The sequence below is a fragment of the Cryptococcus depauperatus genome, chromosome 1 (assembly GCF_001720195.1).
Source record: "Cryptococcus depauperatus CBS 7841 chromosome 1, complete sequence".
NCBI lineage: Eukaryota > Fungi > Basidiomycota > Tremellomycetes > Tremellales > Cryptococcaceae > Cryptococcus > Cryptococcus depauperatus.
Window position 1 is genome coordinate 928,983 of NC_089468.1, and position 15,267 is coordinate 944,249.

The window sequence follows — 15,267 nt, forward strand, 5'->3', positions numbered from 1 at the left end:
ATGTAATGCAATATGATTATACTTTTTATATTGTTCATCCACTTGAATCTCTTTCCGCGCTGATTGGATGATATCATCATCAGGCACAAAAGTTCTTATCAGAGATAAGAGCCACGTGGTTGGCAAAAGATGATCAATGGACTTGGGGTGAATGTCCGTTTTGCGGACATCGCCGTTAATACATCTTTTTGAAGATTCGACGGATTTATTGACATGTTGACTTTCAAACTTTACAATAAATATGCCTCCTCTACAATTTTGGAAGCCTGGCGCAGCTGCTCCGGGTAAGTTGATCAATACCCACTGACTTTTGGTGTACCAGCTTATGAGCCGTTGAACAGGTAGCTCGCTGGATAGAGAATCTGAAGGGGATGGTTCTTTTCTTCCAGTGAACACATCCAAGAATGGTGGTTTGGGCATAGAATCTCAACGGAAACGACTGCCTATATATAAGCATCGAGAGGAGCTGTTGTACTGCGTTGAAAAATATCGAGTGGTCATTGTTGTTGGCCAGACGGGCAGTGGAAAGTCTACTCGTATGTCGTGGTTGAATATTCCTGTGGAGATTGGCAATTCATAAAACATATTAGAAATTCCACAGTATCTCCATGAAGCTGGCTGGACGGAACAGAGCCATGTCATAGCTTGTACTCAGCCACGAAGAGTAGCTGCCACCAGTGTGGCTACCCGTGTAGCTGAAGAAGTCGGAAGTATACTAGGTGATGAAGTGCGCTATTAGATGTCTTTTTGTGTAGCAGCTGACAAGATTCTACTAGGTTGGCTATTCAATACGCTTTGAAGACTTGACAAACCCAACAAGAACAAAGATAAAATACATGACGGATGGCATGTTGTTCCGGGAGACGATGATGGACCCTCTGCTCAGCAGATACAGCGTGATAATGGTACATCTCACTCTTTCCGAATAGGATTATGGCTTATGTATTATCTTCTAGATTGATGAAGCTCACGAGCGGGGCGCATATACCGATCTGTTATTAGGTTTGCTTAAGAAGATTATGAAAAGGCGACCAGAACTGAGAATTATTGTCTCTTCGGCGACTATTGATGCGTGCGTCCTGTCAGCTAGCTGTGAAGATTAACTCAACTCACGTCCGTAGCGAGGATTTCATGGAATACTTCAACTCCAATGCCGATGGCAATGATAGGTCGATAGATGATGCCATAAGTACATCCTGGATTCTACTAGATGAAAAGATATTGATAACAGTGTGACCAGTCGTCAGCTTGGAAGGTCGAATGTTCCCAGTAGAGGTTTCCTATCTGAAAGAACCATGCTCAGACTATTGTGAAGTTCTGGTACAAACTGTTTTTGATTTGCATCTGAAGGTAATTCTCAAAGCTCCATCAAATGAAGTTCCACTGGCTCATCATTCTGCAGGAACCTGCAGGCGACGTTCTTGCGTTTTTGACTGGGCGAGAAGAGATTGATCAAGTTTTACAAAACGTCGCTGATAGATTACAAAGGTTATTACTCCTACTTTAACACTTCTAGGCGATACTGATACATTCACAGCCTCCCAAAAGCCGCCCCGAAACTACTTGCATTACCCCTCTATGCCACTCTTCCCCCAGAAGAGCAAATGCTTATCTTTGACCCCCCTCCTCGAGATACACGTAAAGTCATATTCTCAACGAATATTGCTGAAGCCAGTGTAACCATTGACGGTATTAAATACGTCATTGACTCTGGTTTTGTCAAGGTTTGTCTTACAAAACACCGAATGGCTTGCTGAAATGGGCATAGATCAAAACGTTTAACCCTCGGACGTGTATGGACGTCCTCACGACTACGCCATGCTCTTTGGCATCTGCAAACCAACGTGCTGGCCGAGCAGGCCGTACATCGCCAGGGAAATGCTTTCGACTTTACCCAGTTTCCATTCTGCCCACCACAAATCCATCGTCCCCAATGCCCATCACTACACCTCCAGAACTGGTCCGATCTGATATCTCCCTATATCTACTACAGCTGAAAGCTTTAGGTATAGATAATCTCGCCAAGTTTGATTTTATGAGTCCGCCACCAAGTGACATGATGATCAGAGCTTTGGAGTTTTTGTTTTGCCTTAAAGCAATAGATGAAGAAGGCAGATTAACGACTCCTATGGGCGAGCGTATGGCGGAAGTCCCGCTTGATCCTATGATGGCTGCTATTGTGCGTTTAATATCAAGGTTTCTTGAAGGAAAAGACTAATTGGTAATGCAGTTGCTGAACTCTCATGAATTTAAATGTGGAGAAGAGATACTGACTATAGCGGCCATGACTTCCGTTCAGAATGTTTTCATCACGGCCGGAGGAACTAAAGCTACCATGGCGGAATTGGAGCGTAGAAAATTCACTGCAGAAGAAGGCGACCATTTGACCCTTCTCAATGCTTACAATGCCTTTGTCCACTATGGCCGTAATGACAAACAATGGTGTGGTAATCACCGTCTTAATTACAAAGCTCTTTCTCGGGCAATGTCTATCAGAAAACAATTAAAAAAATACCTGGATAGATTCGGAATAAAGGCTGAGAGTTGTGAAGGTGATGCTGTAAGATTGAGAAAATGCCTGGTCTCCGGTTACTTCAAGGTAAAATTTTACGGAATAGGTCGTAAGGGGATGAGCTGATGTGATGTAGAATGCAGCAAGGATGATGCCGGATGGGACGTTTCGATCAGCTAGAGAAGGCGCCATTCTACACGTTCATCCCTCATCAGTCATGTTTACTCGTCAGCCTTCAACTGGCTGGGTCATCTATCATGAAGTTATAGAGACCACAAAGAGTTTCATGAGGGACTTGACTGTGATCGATGAGGACTGGTTGGTCGAATTGGCGTAAATCGTTTTGCTACTGTCAAGAGAGTTACTGACTGTTCTGTAGACCGCATTTCTATAGGTTCAAAGGCGGTGGTCTGAAGCAACATTTCTAGACACTGTCGCAATCAAATCAAATACTTAATCTGTTGTAATGTTGATGCATTTGACGATTCCTATTTTTTTCCTATAGATGGTACAAAACTAAAACAACAGAATATCAAATTTGCCTTGAAATTAAAGACTATACTAATCTACAACCTTACATCCTTGGGCATGTACCTCATAGCCTGCCTAACACCCAGATCTGCCAATACCTCTTCGGCGCCGCCAAGAATTGCATCAAACTTTTGTGTCCGCTGGAATTGTTCCACAAGTTTGCCCATGCCCGTCTTAGTGAGGCCACGCCCACCAAAGATATTGACAGCATCATCGGCAATTTCGCCTGCAAAGCGGGTAGACTGCATTTTGAGGAAAGCAATTTGTCCAGCAAGGTTACGAGACTGTTCCTTATAGGTCTTTTGCACTGTCAGCGCTTCACTTCCCTTTTGTCAACTAGGGTGAAACATACCATGTTGCACATCTGGAAGGTGGCATTCTCCAACCAAGCCTGAGTCGCTTCAATTTTGGCAATCATACTAGCTAACTTGGCTCTGATAATAGGTTGTGCAAGGAGAGGTTTGCCAGCTACTCTGCGCTGAGCGGCCCATTTGAGGCATTCCTCGACGATTGTTCGAGAGGATCGGGCGCTAGAACAGCACATAACCCATCGTTCGTGCTAGTATTCATTAGCTATGAGTGGCTGTTACATAGCTGAAGAATCAGACAAACATTAAAGTTGCTCAAGATGACAATCAAGCCGCCATTTTCAGGCCCCAGCATGTTCTCGGCCGGTACACGAACATTGTCAAAAGTGATATAGGCCGTACCGGCTGCAGTAGAATATGATGTCTTGATTTGTTTTGTTTCTACGCCCTCTGTACGAGGTACCAGGAAAGCTGTGAGGCCACCGTCGGTCCTCGCACCGACAGTCTATGTTTATTTAGTACAAATACTTGCTAAATGAGGCAGCATAAAACGTACGAAATAATCAGAGTGCATGCCACCCGATATCCACTTTTTCGTTCCATTGATGATCCAACTTCCATCAGACTGTTTTGTCGCCGTCGTCCTCAAACCGGCTACATCTGAACCCGCAAAAGCTTCAGAAATAGCCAAGGAGATAACCTTTTGACCGGAGAAAACTTCTTCAACCACCTTAGATCGCAATGGTTCTTGGCCAAAATTGAGTACTGGAGGGAGACCAATGACCATACCAGCATTTAAGCCATCACCGTAACCTCGTGCGGCACAGCGAGTAATTTCTTGATTAATCACCAGTTCGCTAGCCATACTTGTCAATATAACATCTTTTGAAAAGGCAAGGTGACCCACTGAAAGTAATCAAATTCCTCGCCTTTAACAACTCCATCAAACAGTGTACGCCCGTACAAATGTTTTCCAGGACCAAGCCTCATGGCATTGAGGTTGGTTTTGGCCATGGCATCCAAGACCTCCTTGCTCGCTCGTTTACCATTTTCTTCACAAAGCTGGGCATCGGGCCGGATGATTTCTTCAACAAACTTTCTAACAACTTTTTGCAGAGCGCGATGAGATTCTTTGTAATATGGAGACTTGAATTGCGGAGTAAGCCATGTTGGCTCAGCATAAGGAACTGTTGAAAGTGCTCCTAAAGCAGGCGCTTTGATGCGCGGGGCCGAGTTGGCCAGACGGCCAATGATGAGGCGTTGGTATTGCGGCTTGAGTAGAACTTCATGTCTGTGGCTAGACGAATGAGATGGTGAGTCAGCGCAAAACAAAATACGAAAGAGGCGACGAAACCTACAGACCGAAGAACACAGTGGTCGCATCCTTTCCAGCTGCACACATATCAGCATATAGATGCTACAGAATAGCAACACGGTATGGCGGATGCATCCATGTACCGAGTGATTCCGCAACGACTCACCAACGTCTGGATCCAGGAGAACACCAGTCCCGCCTGGGTGCATATTCCCAAACTTGGAGAGGTCATATACTATAGAGTCAATAATAATCCATAGATCGCCTTGCTTATTGTGCTATTACCCGACATCAGCCATTGCTCGTACCTATCCAGTAAGTAAATGGACGCACCTTGGCGACTTCATCTTCTGTTAACTCCTTCAAGTCTTGAATATTCTGGATGGCCATGGTTATGGGAATAATTGATGAAGAAGAAAAAGAGAAAAGGGATGGAAAATGTTGACTATTGAGAGGCTTTTATGAATACGACAGAGCTTGATTGGTTGTTCCGGTAACTTCACATTACCGGTCACAACAACTTTGGTGCGTCATTTTGCTTTGAGTGTGGCAGTTTATGAGAAGCAAAAAAAGCTGATCGTTTTGAACAAAACTTGTTTTAAATGGAGACTGGGAATTTATAAGCAGCGTTAATAGCATGCTCTCAACCGTATACAGTGGAGAGAGCCATGATAAGATTGCTTGGTACTATATATGATGCAATACATCTAACAAACGTCTGCACACAACATTTGTTGCTAGGATTAATTCATGGATACGCTTCTTCCAGCCCCGTCAAGATACAACAATCTGTGATACCTTTCAAGGATGCTGCTTTTTGTGTTTGTGTAAGATTACGCTTCTCCACGATCAGCTTTTATCTGCATACAATCGAATCGTCAGTGGAAAGCTCAAGACCAACATAACTAATAGAATTCAAAAACAAATCAAACACCTACGAGTTTCTCACTTGAGATTGGATGAGGACTTGGTCGTAGATGAATGGTGTTCCGTACCAGCGATGCCATCATCCGTACGGTGATGTTTGTTCACATCTATGTCAATGTCAAATTCATCCTTTATTGTATCTTGCGACGCAGCGTACGGTTGACAGTAGCGTCTTGAAGTTCCTTGCTAGGCTTGCCCTCTGGTCCTGCCTGGTCGGCCTTCAACAGCTTGTCAGCTTCATCCCATCTTGTCATCCCGTACAAACCAACCTTGATGTTGGCTTCTGCATCAGACTGAGCAATGGTCAGTATTCGCATATACCAGCCATCACCAGACTCACAGCAAGGTGCTCATTCCAGCCCGGAGCGTGCTCCTTGTGAGGTGAAGATGAATCTTGTGTACCGGAAAGGTTGCGAGCTTTTTCCTTTGCCAAAACCTGCGCGTCCTGATGAATGACTCTTCCCTTCCTACAAGACACCTACACACATCGGGATCATTTCCATGTCTTGTCGCCATACTCCTTGGCGCTATCCTGGAGCGAAACGATACCTGCTGGGCCCTGAACGGCTGGAATGATCTCAATTTTGATGCAACAGACATTGTAATCAGTCGATGATATAATATGACAGCGAGAAAAGCAAAGAACGAATAAAACAGCTTCACACTATATATATATACGCCAGCCTTTAAGCGTGACGTCATCACCTGTATCGGAGCGGTGACCGATTAATCCGGATGGAGGTTGAACGGACCTCCGATGATTAGAACCCGGGACTAATCCAGGGCGGGACATTACAAAAGGTTATCATTTGATTAACATTTTTAATTTTTTTTTTTGTATTTTGTTTTTGTATTTGTATTTCAACAAACAACACAGCCAAGAGACACACTGGCAAGAAACGACCTGGACAGTAGTTGAGATTGGTTTTGAACAATCTTGAGAGACATCTACAAACACATATCTGGTACCCACAGTGGCTACAGAGTGAGTACAGAGTTTTGCGCCTTTGCTGCGAGATCACCTGGTTGTTTTTTTTTGTTAGGTTTGGGCGGAGCATGTAGAGCATAGCTTCTTCGAGATCCGTTTTGAAGTTTACTGGTTGTTTGGATAGTTTTTGCTCTCGGGCATGCATCTGAGGGACTCCTCCGATGCATGCGGGCTTCGTGACGACACTGAGATCTTGGGCTGACTTTATATTTGAACGTAGGTTGTAGGATATAAAATCTTTTTCACCTACATCTAAACATATTCGCCACTATACGCATTGTTTGACAGGCAGGAGTATTATTGTGATGGCTCAACCTATTCCAAAGAAACCCTATCCCATTCTCTCCAGCTCCCACATCTCTTCACATTTGGTTACTCCAAATGGCACACCTCCAGCGGATCCATCGGGTGGTCACTACGACCCGGTTATCGAATCGAGGCTTCATCAATTGCTGTCGACTTTTGATGCGGGAACACACACGATAGATAGAGAGGAGCGTGAATCGCCAGCAGAGAGGCGAATGAGTTTTGGATCAGCGAGCGATAGTTTGTGGTTTTCATCGGCTTCTTGCACCAAGCTTATAATGGCGATGTTACATAGCTTTCCCAACCCCTCCGCCTTCTCGCCGGCCATCCTTCCTGTCTTCCTTGGGAATTAGGCCCTTTTCGTTTGCTTCCTCATCGTCTAGCGGCAACACTCCTATTAGCGCCTTGCACCCTAAAGATTCTTTTGTGCACCATATGGGGCTAGGAATGACTTCTAACGCCGCAGTGGATGATAACGAAGCTAATCCCAAACCGATAACAAATTGCGAAGGTATAAAATCGCTTTCTCACTTGCCTCAATTACCGGTCTCCACAGATCATGGTGTCAAAGAATCCACGGATCGGTCTTTGACGGATTTTCCCACCCACATGGTTCGGTCGAAAACGACGGGCCATATTCCCAACAAGCAAAGTGGATTTGTGCTAAGAAAAGAGCAGCCGATACGCGAAGAGGAGTTTCCGTCTGGAGAAAAGAAGCAACATTTCGACCCTTCGCGTGACCCTCGATTACTCGGTCTCATCTAGCGCTGGTTGCTCCTGTGCATCTGTTGGCGGATCGAGTCGTGCGACGTACTGCACTGAATCATGTATATAGGACAAGCGGATGGTATACTCTCGCCATCCGAGGGTGTTGTAGGATTACCCACGGCTGCTTGGCATTCCTTATCCCACCTACCTTGATAGCTATTGTGTATATCACCTCTCCACTGTGCCAATTTATAGATCATATATGCCTCTTTTATTCCATGGTTGTGAATTAGCTTTTGTAGAGTTGTGTATTATAGTCTCAACTTCTCATTCCATTTATCAATGATGCACCTGGTAATGACGGTACTGCCATTTTTTTTACGGTTTTGCCGTGGATTTGGGTGAGAGTTACAAATGCAATACTGCTATCGCTTATATCCCATGCTACCAGAAAGACGAAAACTTGAAAAAAGAGTGAAAATAATAAACCAAAGTGTAAAACAAATAATTTATATAAAAACCGATTCCAGAAAACTAACTCCGGTTTTTTTAAATGGGGGGGGAACCTTCTCGATCATCACACATACACACCTGTAACATCTTGATTGAGGTGGCCCAAAATCTGGCCCAAAATAAGCTTATCTATGGGCAAAAATCCCCAAATTCTTAAACACAAACATGAACCAGTGTACCTAACTCATGCCGAACGATTATGAGTCGATTCCGGCCATTTCGTCAAAGGTAGCTTTGTTTTTGGGCAATGGCAATTTTGATTTCAGTTATCGATTTCCATCATTTCTTTCTTGTTCTTTCTTCTTTGTCTTTTGTATATATAGAGTAGGCAATCATTATGCCAGCTTATGTACATTCGGGCAGTCTCACTGCGCCGCCACCCTTGGACGGAATTGTCCATGTCGATACCGCAAACGTTCCACATCATGCACCAGGCTCAAGGCAAGCAAGTGGGAGCAGCGGAGGGCAGAGTGATGTTGCGAATGTGTTGAAAAAAAACCAGGCCTGTTTGCAGTGTAGGCGGAGAAAACTGGTAAGTGTGTGGTGGAATTAGCAAAGCGGTTAACTGACGGTAACGACAGAAATGTGATGCGGTAAGATATACATCACACGTTCAATCTGGGAGAAAGCTCACGCTATGATAGGCGCGGCCACATTGCTCGACTTGCATAAGGTCTTATCGACATGTGCTTCGTACATCAGCCAAGAGTAATCCGGTTTTGTGTTGCGATTATGATGACTCGGTTCATTTGGCAAACGGATCCGAAGCTGCTGAAGAGCAAGCAAGAAGACATGGCAGTAACGCGTATAAAGAAAGGCAGAAGAAATCTGTGTCACCGTCTGCTGCAGACGGCAACGACGATGACAAGGAGGCGAGGGACAATACTGGAAATGGGAAGAAAAAGCGAAAGGCGATCGGAGAAGGTAGGCGTAAGAGAAAGGAAGATGATTTTGAGAAGGAAAGAGACAGGTTGACGAAAAAGATTGGTATGCCGATTTGTTTTAGGCTCAGCAAAGTATTTGGTTGAACCAAAAATCCTGATGGGGATATAGAGGAATTACAAATTATGCTCGCAACGAAGCAAGTTGAAGGAGTGCCCAGGTCTTCTGCCGACAAAACATCTGCGCCTTGGACAGGCTCTTCGCTGTTTTCAGATCAGTCTGCCACAACACCCAATACATTTTTCAACCTTTTCACTACATCCAACCATCAACGGCCAATAATCGATAACCAAGTTTCCAACGGCAATGCCATGTGGGGCAACTCATCCGCTGCTTTGGATACTACTGATTTACTAGCACAAATACATTCTCAAGCTACGCATGTCAATCACTTGGTTAACCTTGGCGTTGGCCAGGATTTCTCTTCATTTATGGGCCAGTTACCGCCCATGCCCGGCGACCTCTCGAGGCGATCCAGTCAGCTCAATGATAATTCCCCAGGGAACATGACGTCGGGTGATTCATCTGCAGGACCAAATATTCTTTCTCCAAGCGAATTATTCAACTTTTCCCCAGCTGATACAACAAATCAATGGTCCAACCTCCCATGCGATCAACCTCCAGACCATTCTCTTGACCTGATGGACGCTAAAGTTGAACCACACAAGCAAGACTGGAGGGGTGTAGAGGGCTTTGAGACTATTAATGCTTCAGCATTCATGGCTCAAACACATTCTACAGCCTCCCATGTCACCAATATCTGCAGGTCAGGGGGTAATGTTGCAGCAGCTGCAACAAAATCATCGACAGAAGCAAGAGTCCCAACGTCAGATATCCCTATAGAGATGGAGACTGATATGGGTGGACTGCAAGCCGGGTTGGACGCTGTCATGCAGCAACAGCTCTTGATGGATATTTTTTGGCCGGGTTGGCCTGCAAAATTACCCGAACCCAACGTAGTCCATGAGTTGTCAGTAATCAACACCCACTGATTTTTTCCTGCTAATTTGATCCTAGAATTGAGATATTCTTTGACCTTGTCCCGAATGTACCACGAATACTTCATCGCGCGCGTTTTTTGGCCCGTATGACTCTGCCGCCTACACATTCAAATTTTCCTCATTCTTCTCTGATTCACGCTATATGTGCCATAGCCGCTACGTGGTGTGACCCTGGGATATATATAAAGTCAACTAGGGATCGGCAGTGGGCCAAAAATGAAGAATCAACGAACATCAGAAGAGATTCGGGAAGCAAAACGACAGGAGATTTTGGGTTACGACAAATTACCTTTGCGAAGGAAGCTGTACGATGTGGACTCGATACGGGTGATAGATTGTTTGATGTAGTTCGAGCTATGGTTGGACAAATTCGTGTTCTGATCAGTAAAACATTGCTGATGAAATTCGTTTAGATCATTCTGAGCAGAGTGTTTATTGATGATGCGCGGATGCTAGAATGTTGGGCATATATTGGTCTTGTGGCTCGCATGATCCTTCCTCTAGGCCTCAGTGTCCGCTCAGCTGAGCTTTCGCTGAAGTCCATCATGTTGCCACCTCCGATAGACGCTTTAGAAAGAGAAGAACGTCGTTCAACAGTTTGGATGGCTATGTATCATGACACTATCGCGGGTGCAGCAAGCGGTTGGGGTAGTAGCATGAGCCTGGATGAGTTGACGGTAGGATTACCGGTTTCTTTGGAGGATTATGAGCTGGAAACAGAAAACATCAATCCTAATCCTCAAGATATAGAGTCTCCAGATCTGTATTTAAAGTGGGTTCTTCAACTTGCGCTTTTAATGATAGCTCATTGCCTTTTAAGACATCCTGTAGTTGATTCATTTGTCATGGTCGCGAAAGCTATTATCCTCTTAAATCGTGCAAACAAGTTTGTCCGACGTTGGAAAAACAGGAGACTGCAACCGAATGATGATCTTGATGGCTTGGAAAAGCCAGAACACAAAGAGCTGGTCAATGCCATAACTTGTTTTCAGTCAGTCATTATGCCTCTAATGCTAGCAAGTGTCGGCTGATCACATATCAGAATGAGTTTTCCTTCCAGTCTTCGAAATGTCTGTAAACTTACACCCAGAGGCAAACTTGATAATGATCTTATCGCTGCTCATCTCATTCCTCATGCTACCATCATCTGTCTTTATGAACCCTTTGCCGACCTGGACGATCTGTCTGACCAGCCCACGCAAAGATTGGCTAATGCCTGTCAAGCAGTTGTCAATATTGTGCAGCAATTGGCAAGTGCTGTGGGCGGAGATGCGGACAGGCTTGCAAGTGTCATGCACTCTTCTATTAGCGTGTAAGAATATTCATAGTGCCTGATGGACGATTGTCTGACAGTTGATGTAGATGTTTGGTTACAGTAGCCCGAACCTCGCTTCTTTTCCTGCGTCATGCTCTTAACGCTGGAAATGCCGCCAGTGCAGAGACTTACAGAATGGACTGTGAAATGATAAGACTTACTTTGTCCCATTATGGAATGAAATTTAAGATTGGACAACATCACGCACAGCTATTAGAATACTTTTTGGATCGAATTATCAACCCAACTTTTGAAAAGCTTAAGGCTCATTATCCTGATCACCCTCGACCAGAAGCGTAAGTTGACAATTTGGCATTGAGACAGTCATACAGAGGCTAATCAAAAGTACAGGCCCGGACTAATTGAAGGCTCTGATATGGGATGGCATGCTCAAATTACGCTGGATATTAAAAGAGGTTTTTGGCGGACTCCCAAGCCTTCTCCTAGCTATACAAAACCACCCGTACGCTCTTCATTTTCTACCATTCCTGTCACCTATTCCGATCCTTCATTTCCCTGTTTCTTCAAAATCAATCCTTACTATCCTCAACAGGCTCCACACGTACAAGAAAAGTCTACAGCGGGAACCAGCTCATTTAGGAGCACGCCTGATAGCAATGGAAGCAATCAAACGATAGAAATCACGCAAGGCAACGTGAGCAGTGCTAGTGGTGAATTGAGAGATGCCAACATGGAATCATCTTCTGGATCAGGAACACCTATCAAATTGGCTGAATTGCAGGAGCAGGGCAACACTTTATGGCATGACCAATTCCTACACTCACACACTGAGAACATCAATTCTTCCCAAGCACCAACTCAACCTTCCAAGCTTATACGCGATGACCAATGAGACCCAGACACTTGACCAAGGAATCCACTCCTACTTGGACGTCTTTGCCTTAACATGAAGAGCCAGTTGTAATTATCTGATAGGAGAAGGAGGGGATAGGCTTAGTAAGGAAGAATGGCATCACTTCATTTACTCTTATAATGATGTTTAGAAATATGACCAGTTGTTGAATCTGACCATCTGATGGTAAGGAATTTGAACGTTGTTTTTAAAGCGTTTATATATAGAGAGAAGATTGTTTATTAAAGTGGCTCTTTCTATCTTAAATTATTTTGAATTTTAGATTGTATTTTGAACTGCTATCTACTCACCTTTCATAAGTATATCTGATATGGCAGTTAGCTACATACTCTGATGTAGCAATTGATTTATAGAAAGGTATTGGATAACAATGATAGGGGGTGATCATGAAATTACACGTCACCCTATAGCCACCCCTATGTCACTATACTTATTCGAATGCATTTCTTACAGTTCTTTTCTTTTCTACTATTGTACTGGATTTTTTTAAAAAAGATTTTACAATCCATCAAGCTTTTTGTCGTAACTACACTATACACTTGGCCCTATAACCAGCTACCGTTGACAGAATAAATCACTCAAACACGTCAAGTTCACCATGACATCCCTCGACCCTTCTCATCTTCCCTTCTCTAACCAGGCGCAAGCGGTTTATCACCCTTCCAACAGGCCCACTTCCTCTGCTTTCCCCGACAATCTTCCCACGCCTTCTAGACATAATAGAGAGAAGACCAAGGAAGAGGCAAGAAGAAGAGTTCGTGGACATATGATTCCTTTGCCAGATTTGAGGTTTGAACAAGTCAGTCTCAGAGTATAAAATGTACGAGCATGCCATGTGGTAGCTTACCGTGTTGTATGCACAGTCCTACCTTTTATCTATCAGACCGTTTCTCAAGCCACGACCTCAATCAAAGTCATCGATAGCATCAAAAGGCGAGAAATTGGAGCAGCAAAAGCAGACAGCAGGAACAGCATTGGTGCAAAGCGCAGACCAGGATGAGGTTTTCATCTGGGGCAGCGACGTGGACGTAGATTGGGCCAATATTGCTTGGGTCACATTCAGAGATCAAGTATGTGTACACCAATGTCACAAAACATAGTGGCTGCTCATCACTGCCTGCAGTTCTTTGCTCCACTAATCCAAGGAGCCGTCTGGGGATGGGCGACCATATTCCTCTCTGCCACTGGAGTAGCCTTGCGGACAAGCCTCTACCCAGCCAGTCACAAGAGACAAGGACGTATCGTTGGTGGACCTGGTGGCTCGGTGGAACGAGCTGGTGGTGGAGAGGCCGTAGGCGGCCCTTGGTGGAAGAGCTGGGTTAAGAGCTTGTTTGGAGGGGTTGAGACTAATACTGTCATTTGATTTTCAGCTTCCCATTGTAGCACCCATGCACGCCTATCTCCATTCTGTCGCTTGTCTAATCAGAACAGAGAGGCAGTGTCAATGTCTGTCACGTGATTGGCAGATTAAACCGATCCGAACTTTTGGAAAATGAACTCTTCGACGGCCGTTACAAGCCAATTTACTTTTGAGATACAAATGCTTAAAGTTCATTCTCTCTTCCCTCTTAGATTTCAGGGAAAAGCTGGACTTGGAATGATGTGGCTTTTGGGTGTTACCCTTAGAACACTGCGCTCATGTACAGTATCCTGTTGAAATTTTCCTACCCACGCTTACCAAACGCCGTCGACAGCCTCTTCAAAGTTGTGGGCAAGTGTTTGGGTGATGTTGGCTGTACCAGTGAGTTGAATCTTGGAGACTTGTTGAGCTGGGGCGTAGGCTGAGTGACGTGCAGATATACATCTACTTCAACTAAGCCATTGCACAGGGTTAGTTCTGATCTTGAAATATGTATGCAGTATGACAGATTTCCTTGATGACCATCTTGGAGGAAGAGAAATCATTGAAAACAACCGGTCAAAAGACGTCACTTTTATTTTTAATCCCAGACACCCTTCTAATCAACTGGAAGCTGTCAATCTTCCGCCGAGCGTGCAACACCTAGGAACTTTGGATGCTTCACCCGCGACAGATGAAGAGAAGGAGCAGTTAAAGCTAAAGGTTCCAAAGGATGAAGAAGAGAATGAGAGAAAGTAAAAATCTCTTTGCATCCTACTCTCTGGAAGAAATATGCGAAGTACGATCACCCAACCAACCACTCTTCTTCCAACTCCACGTCAACTCAAAACGTGATCTCGCTGCTGATTTCATTTAAAAAGGTTAAATAAATCAAGCTCAATGCTATGCTATTAACAGCTGGTGCTGCTGTGGGAGGCAAATGAGTAAGAGACTTCAGACTCAAAGGTAACTTTGAGCTGTCCAAAATTGGAGCTTGCGAAAAGCACGAGGATACCAAGGGCATCAGCGAAGCTATGTTTGCTGGGGTTAGCCCAAGCCTCCATTAGGGTGATATCAAATGGATAAGGTCTCAATCTAAGCTTCCTTTGCTTATCAAAGGCGTCCAAACCGTCAAGGTCTGTTCACTCAAAATTTATGAATCGCTCGCTGATGGATGAAAAGGATGCAATACTTGCCTACAATATAGGATGCGATGATATCCTATTAACAAATCATGGCGGCCACCAATTAGACACCACAAAAACTGGTCTCGACACCCTGCTTGAGATACGTAAACATGCCCCTTAGCTTCTATATTCCCAATTCAGAGGACCAGCTGGCGTTCGAGAATATGCTCTTCAGCACCCAGAGAACCTTACGCCGCCTAATCCTGAGAGTGCAAAGGAAGAAAGGAGGTTTGAGGTTTGGGTAGACGGAGGCATATGGAGAGGGAGCGATGCTGTGAAAACTTTTTGCTTACGAGCCAATACCATCGGCTCTGGCAGAGGCTTTCTCTATGCAAATGCGGTAGGGGCCAGCAGGGCATTGAACATTTGGCGAACAGTAAGTTAAGCTTATGAACTTTCCTGCTAAGTTAGACTCTTAAACAATTCTGGTAGTTTTTTCTTAAGAAATGTTATTGGCAATGAGGCTTTTTGGTGCAAACAAGATCGAAAACCTAAGGCCTA

At 44.5% G+C, this 15,267-nt stretch overlaps 7 protein-coding genes across 7 annotated transcripts; 5 read left to right on the top strand and 2 right to left on the bottom strand.

Annotated features, from left to right (window-relative positions):
* Positions 1-241: 241 nt before the first annotated feature.
* L203_100368 (uncharacterized protein) lies at positions 242-2,940 on the top strand (the record flags this gene model as incomplete). Its single annotated transcript, XM_066209827.1, has 13 exons — positions 242-284; positions 342-536; positions 591-727; positions 777-905; positions 957-1,072; positions 1,122-1,189; positions 1,241-1,350; positions 1,403-1,488; positions 1,538-1,724; positions 1,769-2,179; positions 2,231-2,599; positions 2,649-2,845; positions 2,892-2,940. The coding sequence occupies 13 exons, from the start codon at positions 242-244 to the stop codon at positions 2,938-2,940; spliced, it is 2,097 nt and encodes a 698-aa protein (XP_066065924.1).
* A 138-nt stretch (positions 2,941-3,078) lies between these two features.
* On the bottom strand, positions 3,079-5,056 carry L203_100369 (uncharacterized protein; the record flags this gene model as incomplete). The annotated part of the gene is made up of 8 exons (XM_066209828.1): positions 3,079-3,342; positions 3,396-3,602; positions 3,656-3,856; positions 3,908-4,208; positions 4,259-4,648; positions 4,710-4,743; positions 4,833-4,944; positions 5,000-5,056. 8 exons carry the CDS (start codon positions 5,054-5,056, stop codon positions 3,079-3,081), a joined length of 1,566 nt encoding a protein of 521 aa, XP_066065925.1.
* A 466-nt stretch (positions 5,057-5,522) lies between these two features.
* L203_100370 (uncharacterized protein) lies at positions 5,523-6,193 on the bottom strand (the record flags this gene model as incomplete). Its single annotated transcript, XM_066209829.1, has 7 exons — positions 5,523-5,526; positions 5,605-5,614; positions 5,662-5,700; positions 5,751-5,811; positions 5,863-5,886; positions 5,934-6,029; positions 6,080-6,193. 7 exons carry the CDS (start codon positions 6,191-6,193, stop codon positions 5,523-5,525), a joined length of 348 nt encoding a protein of 115 aa, XP_066065926.1.
* A 693-nt stretch (positions 6,194-6,886) lies between these two features.
* L203_100371 (uncharacterized protein) lies at positions 6,887-7,652 on the top strand (the record flags this gene model as incomplete). The annotated part of the gene is made up of 2 exons (XM_066209830.1): positions 6,887-7,127; positions 7,183-7,652. The coding sequence occupies 2 exons, from the start codon at positions 6,887-6,889 to the stop codon at positions 7,650-7,652; spliced, it is 711 nt and encodes a 236-aa protein (XP_066065927.1).
* Positions 7,653-8,445: 793 nt separating this feature from the next.
* On the top strand, positions 8,446-12,219 carry L203_100372 (uncharacterized protein; the record flags this gene model as incomplete). The annotated part of the gene is made up of 10 exons (XM_066209831.1): positions 8,446-8,640; positions 8,690-8,701; positions 8,753-9,095; positions 9,162-10,020; positions 10,068-10,410; positions 10,465-10,823; positions 10,872-11,042; positions 11,094-11,363; positions 11,414-11,662; positions 11,718-12,219. 10 exons carry the CDS (start codon positions 8,446-8,448, stop codon positions 12,217-12,219), a joined length of 3,303 nt encoding a protein of 1,100 aa, XP_066065928.1.
* A 619-nt stretch (positions 12,220-12,838) lies between these two features.
* On the top strand, positions 12,839-13,603 carry L203_100373 (uncharacterized protein; the record flags this gene model as incomplete). The annotated part of the gene is made up of 3 exons (XM_066209832.1): positions 12,839-13,039; positions 13,104-13,310; positions 13,364-13,603. 3 exons carry the CDS (start codon positions 12,839-12,841, stop codon positions 13,601-13,603), a joined length of 648 nt encoding a protein of 215 aa, XP_066065929.1.
* Positions 13,604-13,878: 275 nt separating this feature from the next.
* On the top strand, positions 13,879-15,151 carry L203_100374 (uncharacterized protein; the record flags this gene model as incomplete). The annotated part of the gene is made up of 6 exons (XM_066209833.1): positions 13,879-13,981; positions 14,037-14,334; positions 14,538-14,625; positions 14,680-14,715; positions 14,762-14,870; positions 14,916-15,151. The coding sequence occupies 6 exons, from the start codon at positions 13,879-13,881 to the stop codon at positions 15,149-15,151; spliced, it is 870 nt and encodes a 289-aa protein (XP_066065930.1).
* Positions 15,152-15,267: the final 116 nt, after the last annotated feature.